The sequence below is a fragment of the Pholcus phalangioides genome, unplaced genomic scaffold, assembly GCF_987345545.1.
Source record: "Pholcus phalangioides strain wild (caught in Gottingen) unplaced genomic scaffold, Ppha-v1.0 ptg000008l_1, whole genome shotgun sequence".
Classification (NCBI taxonomy): domain Eukaryota; kingdom Metazoa; phylum Arthropoda; class Arachnida; order Araneae; family Pholcidae; genus Pholcus; species Pholcus phalangioides.
In genome coordinates, this window is record NW_028301601.1 from 50098285 (window position 1) to 50113855 (window position 15571).

The following is a 15571-nucleotide window of genomic DNA, read 5'->3' on the forward strand; positions in this document are numbered from 1 at the left end:
ATTAACATAAGCAATAAAATTTCTGAAAAATCATTCAAACTTCTAATAACTAATAAAAATAAAATGTTTATTAATGTAATTAACTCTATTACAATATTAATTAATCTACAAATATTTCTTACGTTTTAACGAAAATCTACTTTTGCAATTTAGTTATTTTTTGCTTAACTCAATGAATTACTTTGTGCTTGAAAATTCTTAATGTTATTATTAACCATATAATATAAAGGTTTTTTTCTCCAGTTACTTTCAGTATGCTTAATTAGGAAGCTATTTTGCAAAAACTATGATAAAATTAAGTTAATATAATGTAATTAATTAATCACAAATAATGCAGATTAATTAGCAATGATTTACGATATATGGGGTGAACTGAAGTTATGATTTCAAAACACTTTTAAAAAAGAACTATCATCAGAATGACTTCGAAATTTACACCTTTAAGTGGCAAAAGTGGGGGGGGGGGGTATTTAAAAATGTAATATTAACGACACTATACTCATCCAACACGTGGGAAATTTACTCGCAGAATGGAAATGATAACCAGTCAGGGCAAAATGATAACTTAATTAGCATTGCACAATTTCATAATTCATGGAAACATTACAAAAATGAAGTAATTGAACAAACAAAACTACAACTTATTTAAGATATGTTAAACATGTCCACTGTGTTCTGGCTATGAGGTGAAGGCACAAAAATGCTTGTTCAACAACAGATCATAGTATGTCATGGTCATGATATGGATGTGCTTGCAATTCACCAGAATTTGCAATTTGACCACTGCACATAACATTTTGGGATATTCCCAAAGCCAAAAGGTGCAAGGGTTTAGATCACCCAAAGCGTGTCACTCATTAAGATTATACCCAAAGCGTATTAAAGACGCTTTGATTATACCTCTTTAATACGCTTTGGTGACACCTGTACAGTTTGTACTGTATAGTTCAGTACGTATTTTTATTTCTTGCCCGATTGGCGATTAATCAACGCATTGTTGGCGACATTTCGGCATTCTACGGGTAAAAAAAAAAAAAAAACACAGGAAAGAAACCTATTGCTATTATCGACCACGATTACGCGCATGCGGGTATTCAGAGAGGAAGGCTGTCTTCCAAAGAAGCACGGATTCATCTTGTTTAAAGGGAACTGACACAATGCGTTAGGCTTCACCCCCAAGCATTTAACATTTTCGCGTAATAAAAAGCTGTTTGCGAAAAACAGCTTTTTTTGCAACAAGAAGAAAAAGACATCAAGATTAGCTTATTTTTGATGTTCCGCGCCGAACCGTTTCCGTGCAGGTAATATGTTGCATCTGCAGCCTGTCCGTAAACCCCGGTGGTCATTTTTGCTGGTTGGGCTTCTGTGCGTGGCATCGAAGCTCTGCAGAGGAGATGAGCTACCAACATGTATGCCGGTGAGTTACCTCTCCATATTTCTCTAATTTTCTCTTGGATTTATTTTAATCTATTTCTTTGGTGTTTGAAGGCGAAAATTTTTCAAAGAGTGTCATTTTTGGTTTCTCGGAAAATCTACCCGTTAATCCTTTAAGCGGCACTGACGAGATATCTCGCTTCCTTAAAAACCTCGTATTTTAGCATTGACAATCCCAGATACTGCGTATTCTGTAATTTTGATTTCTCAATGGAACACGTCTCCCTATATCCTTTAGTTTGCACCTGCTGAAAATCGGCAGAAAGCCTTGTCATTAAAAAAGATTTCCACATTGTGTGTATTCCGTGATGCCGAGGCGGCATTGCTTCACAGGAGTTTTATTGCATAAGATGTGAAATATTCTAATTTTTTGCGCTTTAGTATTTTCATACGTTAGCGGGAGGGGAAAGGGTGGCCCCCTGTACTGATAGGTTTTATAGCAGAGGGATCAACTTCTTTTGTTTACGTGGAACCTTTGATATACAAGGCCACAACAGGCAAAATGCCCAACGAGGTGGCTGAAAAAAAATGCCCATAACAAATATGGATGCCATATATTACTAAAATACAGCAACTCAATTAAAAATACAAGTAGTCGATTGACGGTGTACTAATAATTCAGGGTCCATCCTATCCATCCCGCTAAAAATTTTGAACACTTCGGTCATATCTCCCCGACACCTGCGTTCATCCAAAAAATGTAAACATATTCAAAAAAAGTTTCTCTTCATAACTCAAGGTTCGTGTGCCAATAAGGACACGCGTAGCTCTTCTCCGTACCCCTTCACCCATGTCTATGTCCCTCTGTAGGTATGGTCTCCCAAAACCTAACAACATACTCCGGTCCAGGACGAACTAAGCGTCGAAAAAGCGGAAAAATGACTTTAGAAGAACTAGAAGCATTCTGTTCAGTTTTTTTTTACCACCACCAGAACAATCGTGACCTCTGCTCTATCCCACTAGGGGATACAAGCTGGTCCGTCTCAGGAGACGTGGGCCACGGTGGAAAAATCCAATGACATCCAAGACCAGCAAACGACCCACGCCAAACCACAAGCCAACCAGCAGCAGGACCCCTCATACAACTTCAACCCCCCCCCCCACGACACACGCACTTCCCCACTTGTAGTACATGAAATGATATATCAATAGATGATTTTTTGACCACTGCTGAACAATGTTCAGAAAACCTCAGCCGCTTGTCAGTTTTCAAATTGGTCACCCCCAGTTGCACCCAGGATAGTGACACATGCAACTCGTAAGAGATACGTGGGATGTTCGAACCAAAATAAGCGACCATATACTTGCCAACGATAAACGTCATGCTCCATTCATTTGTACATGCTCCAAACCCGTTTAAGTTGGTCTAGAGCAGTGGTTCTTAACCGGGGAACATATGCCCCCCCTAGTGGTACTGGGATACTTCAAGTTCAAGAGGCCCACGGAAGAAAATGTAGAAAGGGGCCAAAATAGGGGGTTTGTAGCGCTGCAAAGAGCTGAGAAGAAAAATTAAGGTGTGAAGAAATAATTTAAAAAAAAGCTTTTATATATTAGTGACTATAACTTACAGAAACCACCCATAAAACCAGGGCCATCTTAGGGCATGGACCATCCGGGCCTCACTACCTACATTTTGCAGCAGGTTCTCTAAGAGGAAGGGGTTTTTCGCAGGCCCCCCCCCCCAGCTAAATTTTTCACATACCCCTCTATACTAAATTATAGTGTGAAAAACAAAAAATGATGAAAACCATGTCAGGCCCCCGGGCTCCCACTCTTGTGAGGGTGTCATGTCCATAAATGACCCCACCTCATGATATTTTGTATAGTACAACAAATTTTGAAAATAAGTAGGAAATGTGTAGGCTGTTTATTTCCAGCTAAGTATGGGACTACCATAGCATCAATTTGCTTAGGGGGCCCATGATGTTGAGGCGGCCCTGAATAGTACTAGTGGGGAGCTCAATAAATTCTAGCCCGGTGGTCTGGAGTCTAATCTTATTTGCAAAATTTTCGTTCAGTAATTCACTGAAAAATCACTTCAATACGCATAAAGGATCTTGCTTCTAGATGAGTGAGGGTCGAAGAATCTGGGTAAGACAGGGGAGCCACGAGAAAAAAATATGGTTCAAATGGCGCCACGAGCAAAAAAAAGGTTAAGGAACACTGGTCTCGAGCAACTCCCTGTCGCTTTGATTCCCATAGTGATACGCTTTGATAGTTACTGCACTCTTTTTCTTCATACATCTATAATGCAACATTTTTCAACCTATGGTCCGCGACGACTGCTAATCTTTATGCCACTCTATAGCTTTTGATAAAATCGAAACCTCAGAAAAGGCATGACGGTATCCTGCGGATCCACGGAATACCAGTTGGGAACCCAATGCACGATGTAAATGCACTTTTCTTTTTTACCGTAACAGTGGTTGGTCTAAAACAGTGATTCCCAACTTGGGCGTTAACGCCCCCTTCGGGGCGATGGATTGTTGCGGGATGGGGGTAGAAGCTACGGGTATAACATAGGATTCTATGGGTCAGATTGCGTTGGGGGCGATGGGAGAAAAAAATTTCTGAAGAAGGGGACGATGGAGAGACAAAAAAGTTTGGGAAACCATGGTCTAAAATGTATTTTTTTTGTGAGAAGGGCAATTTTTTTCACGCTCATCTAGACACATTTACAGAGATCGCCCTTCAGAGAGGGTTACAGGGTGTGCCAAAAGTCCGCAGAAACTTCAAAAATTCCCCAGGAATTTTAAGATGGAAAAAAAAACTCCCTCAAAAAACAGCCGATAGGAGGCGACTTCGGTGGAAATATGCAAACGAGACTTCTAGGTTATAAGAACTTGCGCTCCTAATCCACAATTAGTTCACCGTTGTAAATCGTATGTGGACCTGCTACACTCTGTCATTGCTGGATTTGTGACTCGCCTGCAATGTGTTATTCCCTGTGGTGCTGGTCACGTGGAACACATACGGCTGTAATAAACGATTTGGAGGCATTCTGTTCGTTATTTGCGTCTCTTTTGTTTGACTTGTGTACGTCACCGCCACCTATTGCCTGTTTTCCATTTTTTTCCTGTCTGAAAAACTTTTCCGTGACCCATGAGCGATGCTAACCCTGAAAACCGTTTTTTATTCCACTTGTTCCGGTTTTTATTCATTTTTAATGTTTTTACGGACTTTTTCTGCCCACCCTGCATTATATAAGTACAGGGTGATTATAAAAAAACTATCCCGACACATGGGCCCCTAACTATCATACCATTCACAGAAACTGAATGAAATTTTGGCATAAGGTATTTTGATGTATGCGCTCAAGAATGATATGGAAAACAACAGTGTCACTCTAACAGTTACGGTTACAGTGAGAAAATTTCGAAAATATCAAATGGCAACACCAAGTTTTTTGTATTGGAATGCGATCTCCATACTGAAAAACACTAAATAGCGTTCGAACGGCAACTGTAGCATGAAAATCACCGGCGGTAGATACGCTAAAAGTGAGGACAACCAATAAGGACAGAGAAGCAGCATAAAATAAAGCATTTTATTGTGTTTCACAAATTTTCCACATGACCTTGTGGAGCGAGGACTAATCAGGCTGGGATCTCAGCCGAAGAAACGGTGTGACGAATGAAACGAACATTAATGCTCTGGTGCACGGCAAAGTCCTTTTTACTTTTTCCTTGCCTAGCTCCGGGGATTTTCCAAGTGCAATATTCGCCGATATATTTTTTAATTCAAAAATTGGAACAAAGTTGAGGAAAGAACAGCTCAAACCAACGAACACCGCATCTTTCCCTCATTTATACTATTCTTTCATAACTTTTCTCCGATTTTTTAAATCCAAATATCTCAGCTGATATTGTACTTAATTAGAAACATGGATTTTTTTCTGATTGTTTGCCTCACACACACACACACACACACACACAAGAGAAACAGGGCAACAACATTCTAATTGGAAGTTAGAGGACGGGGGAACAGTATCAAAATCGGTTTTTTTTTTTTTAGTTTAGGATAGACACACTGTGTTTTCACTCGTGAAAAAGATACAGAGTGGTACCTGGCCACATTTTGAGCCGAGTTAGGACTTACAGGACACCCTGTATATAAAAGAGAAAGAGAAAACAGGGGGGGGGGGGGAGAAAGAGAAATTTACCGAACTTCCCCCATTTTTTCCCCTTCCGTTTCTAACATACGAACCAGAAAACCAGTTTTATCACGGACGCTTCTTTGTTGCTAAAAGCCTATACATGAAAGGGTTGAAAACCTTCAAAAAATGCCCGTAGAATTTGAAATTGTAGAAAATTGATGAAAACAGCTTTTAAAGTGTGCTTACTAAAATATAATTTAAAAAAAAAAATCCTCTGTTTTTACAGTCTTCTAGGATAAAGGGGTACTGATTCTCCCCTATGCCCCCTTTCCTGCATACGCCACTGATCTCAAAACGGGAGGTGGAATCTTATCAAACAGTGCCAATATGGGAAGGTAAATAAGAATTATGGTGGCTCTTTTTTCAGAGAGGAAAAAAATTGGCTTAATCTATCGCGGCAGCATATTATAATAATGGAAATCACGTGATCATCTGCGGGTGATGTGACAAAAGGAGTGGATGTTGGTGAAAGCAAACAATGATGATGATGACAATAATAATATAACGGAGAGAGGCTTTTCCCCTGCATTGCAAGTGGTCTCGATTCTGGTACAGGTGTTTCTGATGAGAAGCTGAACACCTGTCAATGATATTTTCGATTGATAAAAAAGGAACGAGCTGCCCGACACGACGAGGAAGGTGGGTGCGTTTCGAAGAACTGATAGGTCCTCTGCCAGCTTTCAGGAGCAGTGTGACTGTACTCTTTTTCCATCATGCATCTGATATGCAGCATACATTTCACTTCATACATTTCTCAATCTATGGTCCGCGACGATGGCATAGGTGGTCCGGACTTGACAAAATTACTCACCTGTTGTAATTGATATTAGTAATGTCCCTATGGGTAAAAAATGAAATTATATCTTCACACCTAGATTCACCATACACCATCGAGGAGAATGCAGGGGAATTGCGGTACTAAATACGGGATAGGGGGTCATTCAAGTACAGTCAAACCTGGATAGTGCGTCACCCGGTTAACGCGTCACTCCGCTGACCGGATCACTTATTTTGGAAGTCCCAATTGTCCTCAGACAGGAATTGACACGCTATGGCTTACTCAGTTTAACGAGTCACTCCGCTTACTAAGTCATATTTTTGTTCTCCCAAGAGTGACTCATTAACGCGGTTTGACTGTACTACGTCAGTATCGATGAGGGAGGGGGTTTCGGGTTTGTGGACTTTTGCTGACGTGGTGGGGGGGGGGGGGGTTGATGCTGACGTCATCACCACCCTTTATAAAAATATGGAATATTCTTAGTGACACACGGTGTGCCAAAAACGAGAAAATCCTTTCGCTAGTTTGTGGGCACCTGAACTAACATTCTCCCTATTGATAAGTCCTCTACACAGCCACTTTAATGATCTCTAAATGTTCCCCGGATCCTTCAAATAATCTGGAAATGTGTCCGGGCCCCCCTCTCAAGGGCTCTAGACATGTGTCGCGGGCTGCTTAAGTGCTCGGGCCTACTTGTGAGTGATCTGACAATGATGTCACGGGCCGCTTAAATGCTCTGGAATTGCGCCACTGTTCGCAACCTAATTTTGTGAAAATGAACTAAGCGGTCTATAAATGTGTTGCTTAGTTCATTTTCACAAAATTAGGTTTGAAGTGGCAGGCCACATCAGATAACCCCAAGGGCCACATTTGGTTCGCGGGCCATGGATTTAACATATATGGTTTAGAGTGTGGGTCGCAATGAATTTCTTGGTCGCAAAGAAATTTTGTGTTCTTAGCCTCCAAATGGAATTGAAATTAACAGAAATTGATTATGCTGACAATTATGTGTTAAGGTATTTGCTCCCGAAATTTAATTTTTTTTTTTCAAATATTTTTTGCATAAAAAAATAAACTTTTGGTCGTCTGACGGGAGGGGGAGGGGATAGGAGCCTCGCTATGCCAACCCTCCCTGCTTACGTCTCTGATCCTAATATGCGTCAGGAGGGGGCAGAGGTGGCGAAAATTTGCTGATGGGGGTGGGTCACTAAATTTCACCAAAACTCATAATTTATTAATTTAAGTGCAATTTTCTAATTACTAACAAAATTGTCGAAGGGGTGAAAATAAAGGACCGCTACAAATCACAATAAAAAGAATGTAGGTATTTCACGAAAACAATATTCAAGGGACCATATTTCATGGAGTAAAATATTGTAAACTGGGATCTTAAATAATAATCATTGAAATACGGGGCGTCGCCAATTGGTGTCAAAAACATTGTCAGAAGTAGGTACTATCACCAATTGTGATTGAAATTCCAAAAAAAAAAAAAAAAATTGCGGACAAAACGATAAACCCGACAAATATGTGAGATGAATATTTATAACTTACGCCATAATTATCATAATATAATTATGTTATGAAAATATAAACTATTATCATTATAATCATCAAACTATTTTATCAGTGAGTGACTAAGAAAGTGACCTAGAGAGTTTTCAAGCACGTGAGTGAGAAAAAGAGTGACTTCGAGAGTGAGCAAGCATGTAAATGCCAAAAAACAGTGACCTAGAATGCATGCAAGTATTTGAATGACCAAAAGAATGACTTAATGCATAAAGGTGTAAATGTGATCAAAAGAGTGACCCAGCAAAGAACCATGCCAGTGAGCAATCAAAAGAGTGACCTTGAGCGTGTGCAAGCATGTGAGCAGGGCCGGTCCTAGAAATTCTGCGTCCTGAGGCAAATAATATTTTGGCGCTATCTGAAAAGAGTTTTCTTTCTTCACCTCTATTACCTTGATACAGTGGTTCCCAAATTGTTGGCCACGACCCCCTTTGGATGGGGGGGGGGGATGATTTAAGATATCGATAGAGAATTTCCTAAATAAAAAATAGGAACGCGTAATTATCGAAACTAAAACTTAAAACGGACGTTAATAGTGATTTCCGTGATTCAGCTCCACGAGAACAAAATGAATAAAAATTATTGTAACCGATATTTGACAGCATGGAATTTCACTCTGGTTAAACTAAAATAAAATAAAATAAATTTTGTTAAAACTATATAACTCACAATGAAAATTTACCCTCCTCTCCTCCCCCCCCCCCCCGCCAAAAAAAAATACGGAGATAAACATATTGCTTAAATATGCATCAATTCAGAAATTAGGGTTTTAAATCGACAGCGGCTGGCGCTAGTAAAACATTTTTTTGTGTCATCAATGCACATCAACACATTATAATTCGCTATTTCGATTCCTAACCAAATTGCACATAGTTTTTATTAGGGTTGGTCCGATTAATCGATTAATCTATCAGTTGTTAATCGCAGTTAAAAAGTTGACTTTAGTTGAGTTAATCGACTCGATCAGTTCGATTAAAATTTTTGATAAAAGTTTGTGAATTAACTCGATTTTTCTTTGAAAAAACCGATTAGATGTCTATAATAAAGACGCAACCGAAACACGGGAAGAACCACACTTTTTTTGCTATGTGCATTTTCCTTTTTTAATTAATGTATATATATGTTAATTATGTACACTTATTGCATCGTATGTATAATTTGGTTAGCCAGCTCTTCATATGAACTGCTTGTACATCCTTTCGTTTGTACGTTCCCCTCCTAGAATGTCTCTCTTTTTTGTCACCTCCTCTCCTTGTCCACCTCTCTCTCTTCCGTCCCTCGGCTCCTGATATGCAGCTGTCCAGTCCCCCCTATCTGACCCTTGACCCTTCTCACGCTTTCGTCGTGGAGGGTCATCACGGATCTCACAATGTCATAAAAATCATGTTCTATACACAGAAAATTTTGGATAAATGACCATATTTAAAAATATTTGAATCAATATTTTGATCAAATTAGATTCAATGAAAACTGATTATTTTACTTTCAAATTGAGTTTGATAGGAGTGTAGGTGTGTCGCTGTGAAAGTTCTATATCAAAGGAGTTTTAAAAGACTACAAAAATTTATTGTCTCCACTATGAACAGTAGTTTTCCGTATTCTTGGAAGCATCAGCTCATCTCTTCACAAATACTACTCGAGAGGAGTTTCCAGGAAAACAAGCAAAACAGTATAAACGAAAGTAGTTTCGAAATCAGTGAATAATAACCAAAACTAACCGATTTTTTTTTAAAAAAAACGACAAGATCCAAATGAAGAAATCACAAGTTTAGTCAATTATGTTCAGCATATCAAATTTCTTGCAGCTGGCAGCCTTAATTTTTTAACCTATTCCTACATTTGTTTACATCACCAAATCGGTGAGTGAAGTGAATAAAATATATTTTTATAGCATTATATTAATATTATTTGGTCAAAAAATATTCGATTAATCGATTAAAATTTTTTGATTAACCAGTTAACAATTTAAATCGATTCCCAGCCCTAATTTTTATATATGATTACTGGTTACTCAGCACGCACAAATAATAGGTTTGAGATATTTCGTAATCTTAAGGCAATCGACCTGTTGCGGGAACACGTTGAAAATTCAAAACCATCCATTTTGAGGCAATCAACAAGTCCCAGGCTGACGAATATCTAGCCCAGGGTACAGAGATTAAACGAAAAATGACTTCGTTTTTTTCGCACAACGATAATTTTAGTTAAAATTTTTGAAATGGTAAAAAATTTTATAATTCGATATTTTAATAATTCAGCCGACGCCCGTTATAACCATCGCCGCCTCTTCATTCCACGGAAAACGTTATACTGGGAGGTCTTCGTATCGAACGTTTTAAAAAATTATAAAATTTAGCTTCTCCGGAAAATTGTGTATTTTATTGGTGGGACATAAAGAAAAAATTCTTTCATATTTTGCTACAATATCGTAATAGAAATGTGTAAAAAAAAACCACAATGTAAATACATAATATAATATGTTCATTCCATTTACCAAAACACTATATTAACGGCAAAAACCTAGATTTCTGTAGGTTTCTACGTGCTGCAAAATAAATTCACTTGTTCTATATTCGATGTTTTCCTATTGAGAAATTAAATGAAATTGTGCAATAAATTTAGAACAATGTAGGAAAATAAACCACCAGGGAAGTGGGAGAAAGCAACAATTGAGAAAATGAAAACAGAATGGTAAGAAGAGTTTCCAGTGATGGCGCTTGTTAACTATCGGGTTTTCCGTAGAAGTGGCAACGCTTGATCTCTTTAAAACTATCTTCATACCCTTTCTTCTTCAGGCAAGGTCAAACTCATTCAACGACGGGCTTTATTCACTTCTTTGGAAAAAACAACAAAAACGAGGAGGGGGAGGGGTCGGAGGGTCGTTATAATGAGCATCTATTGTAGTAATTAAATATCTTGCCAATTTAATGTCCAAACAGTTATATAATATTTGAATAGTAATTTTTTTTTGATTTAAATAAATGATTCAAAATTCCAGACCAGAATCAAATTGTTGCTCTCCACGCCCAGCCCTAATGGCTGATGGGTGGGATTACAAACGGGCCCCCCATAGGCCTATGAAGAAGAAAAGAGTAGACCGTTTTTGTTTGTCAGTTCGCGTATGTGTGTGTGTGTGTAGGGTGATGAGAAATAGAATTTTGAAGAAAATCGGGGTATTGGACATCGCTTACAGAATTTAACATGAAATTTCACATTTTCACAAAAATAAACTAGGCTACGAGATGTTATACAAGAGATAGATACCACCTAAAGAGAGAGAGAGTCAGTGACCGACCAAAAGAGTGACTTACATTGTGTGTGCAGCTTGTGAGTGACCAAAACGTGGTGGTCGAGTGGTCATAGTGACGGACTCACATCGTGGGAACCCGAAACCGACCATGGTCCCCGCTCTGTCCCCATAGGGAATACAAGCTGGTCACCTAGAGGGTTTGGGCCATGGTGGAAGAGCGATGCAATGTCCAGATCACTAAGCACCAAAAGACCACCAGCGGGTAAGAAGACAAAAAGTTGAGGTTACATGGGCAGGTGCATACGCACGCCGCCAGCAGGATAAGAAGGGAGCCCACAATTAACTATAGACACATATATATAAGAGATATATATAAGCATAATATACAGACATATAAACACTCGCAAAATATCGCGAGGACCCGGTTTCGAGCTCACCGTCGCCACAGTGGTGATCGGCTGAAGTTGGTTTCCTGCGGTTCCCAACTTCAAGGCACAAATACGAGCCGATCTCCCCGTTAAAAAGTCTCGCCACAGAGAGCAACAGACCTACAAACAGTACAAATATTCAGTCATTACACTTCATTCTCTTCACTTCTGAGATATAGATGGCAGCACTGAAAAATCATACTCAACACTAGATACGCACTCAGACTGTCAGGTAGTAAATTTCCCATGGCGATAGACCTGAGTTATGCTCGGTTTGAAAGAAAAAAGAAGAAAAGAGTGATCAAAACAGTGTGCAATCATGTGAATGACTAAAAGAGTGATGACCCTAGAGAGCGTGTTATCATGGGAGTGACTAAAAGAGTGATGACCCTAGAGAGCGTGTTATCATGGGAGTGACTAAAAGAGAGGCTTACAGCGTGTGTAAGCATGGGAGTGACCAAAACAATGTACAAGCACGTGTGTGACCGAAACAGTATGCAAGCATGTGAATGACCAAAAAAGTGACCTAGACAATGTGTGAGCATAGAAGGGACCTAAACAATACGAAAGCATGCGAGTGGCAAAAAAGAGTGACAGCGTATTAACAGGAGCGGGCATTTGAGGAATAAGTGGTAAAAAAATTGGGCCAGGATTACAGTATAAAAATTTGATAAAAAGATCTCTTAGGGCGCGGGATTACACTATAAAAGTTTTGTAAAAGCTCTTTGATAAAACGTGAAAAATTCAACCAATAAGATCACCGTTTGCATTTGCTTGAATGCAACCGATGCGCCTATTGGTTGAATTTTTCAACTTTTATAAAAGCTCTTTTATGAAACTTTTCAGTGTAATCCCGGTCTCACTGTAAAAGTTCAATAAAAGTACTTTTATAAAACTTGAAAAATACCACCAATAAGATTATCGGTTACATTCTAGAAAATGCAACCCATGATCTTATTGGTAGCATTTTTCAAGTTTTATAAAATGACGTTTATCAAACTTTTATAGTGTAATCCCTGCCTTAGGTCGGGATTACACTATAAAAGTTTGGTAAAAGTTTTTTGTAAAACTTTAAAAATGCAGCACCCAAAAGCATTGGTAATATTCTAGCAAATGCAACCGATCACCTTATTGGTTGTATTTTTCGAGTTTTATAAATTAAATTTTATGAAACTTTTATAGTGCAATCCCGGCCTTACAAAACTAAAAAAAACAACCAATAAGCGTATTGGTTATATTCACTCGAAATTAACCGATACCCTTATTGACTACACTTTCCAAGTTTTATTAAAGAGCTTTTTTACAAAACTTTCTGTTCAATCGCGGCCTTACACTAAAATGGGAAAAGGGCGACAAAATTCGTTTAGGCAGGGATTAACACTAAAAATTTGATAAAATACCTTTTACACAACTTAAAAAATGCAACCAATAAGTTTATCGGTTGTATTCGCTCGAACGTAACCATTAGGCTTATTGGTTGCATTTTCAAGTTTTATAAAATAACTTTTATAAAACATTTATAGTGTAATCCCGGCCTTAGCCCACAGGCGGCGAAGCCTAAATCCGAGTCTGCACAGAAACCACCATCAGACACAAACTTCTGACATTCTTTTTCCACTTGCTTAGAGAGGAAGTGTTTATTTTCTTTTAGGGTTTTGTTTTTTCGACTTCCTCGTGTCACCATCATTTCTGATAAGACCTGTGGCGGAAGCAGACCAGCAGCGAGCTGTTTGGTTTATTAGCGGCCCTAGTGTGTGTAACACCACAACTGCTTCTAAAAAAGTCTGTGAATTGCTGATAAATATGAAATATCGACTTTCCTTATGGACATAAATTCCTGAAGATCTCTTAGAGCAGAGGGTCTTCAAGGCACTTCCATAACATCATAGATGTACTATCTACGAGGCACATCTATGGGAGGCTTTGGCACTTCCCGCTGGCCACATGTGGCCCTCGGAGCTTTTTTCGCAGTAGCCCGTCGATGAAAAGGCTTACATAGTCACGAAATACACAGAAATGCTGTGGAAAAAAAAAAAATCGTGAATGAAAAAATTTATTACAGAATTATATAGTGAAAAAGAGGTCATTCTTTTCAAATTTCGTTTTGGAGAAAAAATTCTAGAACTAGAAAGGAATAATTTCAGAGTTCATGGAAAACAATTTCAAAAGTCACAAAACTCATGAGAAATAGTTTCAGGATTAGTATGGGAAATAATATGAACATTCATCAGAAATAATTTCAGAGTTCATGGAAAATAATTTCAGAGTTCATGGAAAATAATTTCAGAGTTCATGGAAAATAATTTCAGAGTTCATGGAAAATAATTTCAGAGTTCATGGAAAATAATTTCAGAGTTCATGGAAAATAATTTCAGAGTTCATGGAAAATAATTTCAAAAGTCACAAAACTCATGAGAAATAATTTCAGGATTAGTATGGGAAATAATATGAACATTCATCAGAAATAATTTCAGAGTTCATGGAAAATAATTTCAAAAGTCACAAAACTCATGAGACATAGTTTCAGGATTAGTACGGGAAAGAATGGGAAATAATATGAACATTCATCAGAAATAATTTGAACATTCATCACAGAAATAATTTCAAAATTCATCAGAAATAATTTCAAAATTCATCAGAAATAATTTCAAAATTCATCAGAAATAATTTCAAAATTCATCAGAAATAATTTCAAAATTCATCAGAAATAATTTCAAAATTCATCAGAAATAATTTCAAAATTCATCAGAAATAATTTCAAAATTCATTCAAAATAATTTCAGGATTATTGATTAAAAAGAATAATTTAAAAAAAATTGAAAGAAGTAATTTCGGAATTATCGAAAGGAATAACTTGAAAATTATTCAAAGAAATAATTTCTGAATTGGCGGAGAACAATTCTTTCACAATCCCCGAAAATTGATAGAGTATTTTTTTTCTATAAGTATTTTTTCAGAATTGATGGCAGTTTTCATACTTGATAATGAAATATTTCAAGGTTTATCAAAATTCATATTTTTGATGGGGAAAAAAACATTCTGAAAATTGATATTTGTTAATTTTTTTTTTGTATTGATGCAAGCTCGTAATTAATGAAAAGAAAAAATTCAGAATTCACGCAACTAAACTCATATTTTAATGAAAAACAGTTTCAAAGTTCACAAAAAATCATATTTGATGAAAAAATGATAATTTCTCAAAATTAATGAAAATTCATATTTAATGAAATGCAATGTATGAAAGGTTGAAGACCCCCCCCCCCTCCCGGTCATAAAAATTAAATTAAATTCTAAGAGTTTTATGATGAATCTATGAATACACCATCCTTAAAGCAAGTGAACCTCATTCTATCGTGATTTTTCTGTGATTGTTCACTTGGAGAGTCGGGAATGTTTCAAACCTGTGCTTGTCTGGAATTTCATGTAGGAAATTTCGATTTCTAAATTTATTCCGGGGTGGGGGGGGGGGGTGCTCGGACCTGTTTCAAAAATTTCCGAGCACCCACAGCAGCTTCCCGGCTCCACCGCTAATGCCCCCCCCCCACATCTTGGAGCAGGGCCACTAGGCTGGGATCTTTGGCTGACCCCCCCAGACCAGACTTTTACGGCCCCTCTTTAGGATGAATTAATAGCGTGAAAAAACAAAAAAAATGATGAAGATCACCCCGGGCCTAAAAGGCTGGAGCCCCGTCAGCCCTCACCCATGTGGGGGCCATGCCGTCGCTGCCACTATTGCTCACCACCGAACTAGTCAGTGAGCGTATACTGACTGGATCCAATCATCTTGGAACAGCTGCTTATCTATCCATAAACACTCTACCGTGTATGCTAGAGATACGCTCTTTTTTTTGGAAGGAACGTTCTTTCGTGACATCGCTAACACGACCTTTTTCCTTTCAAGGTTGACAGGAAACAGTTTTTAGTTCATGTTTCTGATAACAAAAGAAGAGAGAGAG

General features: G+C 38.1%; 1 protein-coding gene across 2 annotated transcripts in view; it reads left to right on the forward strand.

Annotated features, from left to right (window-relative positions):
• The first annotated feature begins 1074 nt into the window (after positions 1-1074).
• Positions 1075-15571, forward strand: part of LOC149084455 (endosome/lysosome-associated apoptosis and autophagy regulator family member 2-like) — a 59255-nt gene continuing 44758 nt past the window's right edge. The window contains exon 1 of one of the 2 annotated variants that reach the window (XR_016192978.1): positions 1075-1417. Coding sequence is in view for 1 of the 2 variants with exons in the window: in XM_089234857.1 (XP_089090983.1) it covers positions 1307-1417 (111 nt within the window). In the remaining variant the exon portion in view is untranslated. The remainder of the gene's footprint in view (positions 1418-15571) is intronic. The other variant, XM_089234857.1, reaches the window with a different exon arrangement.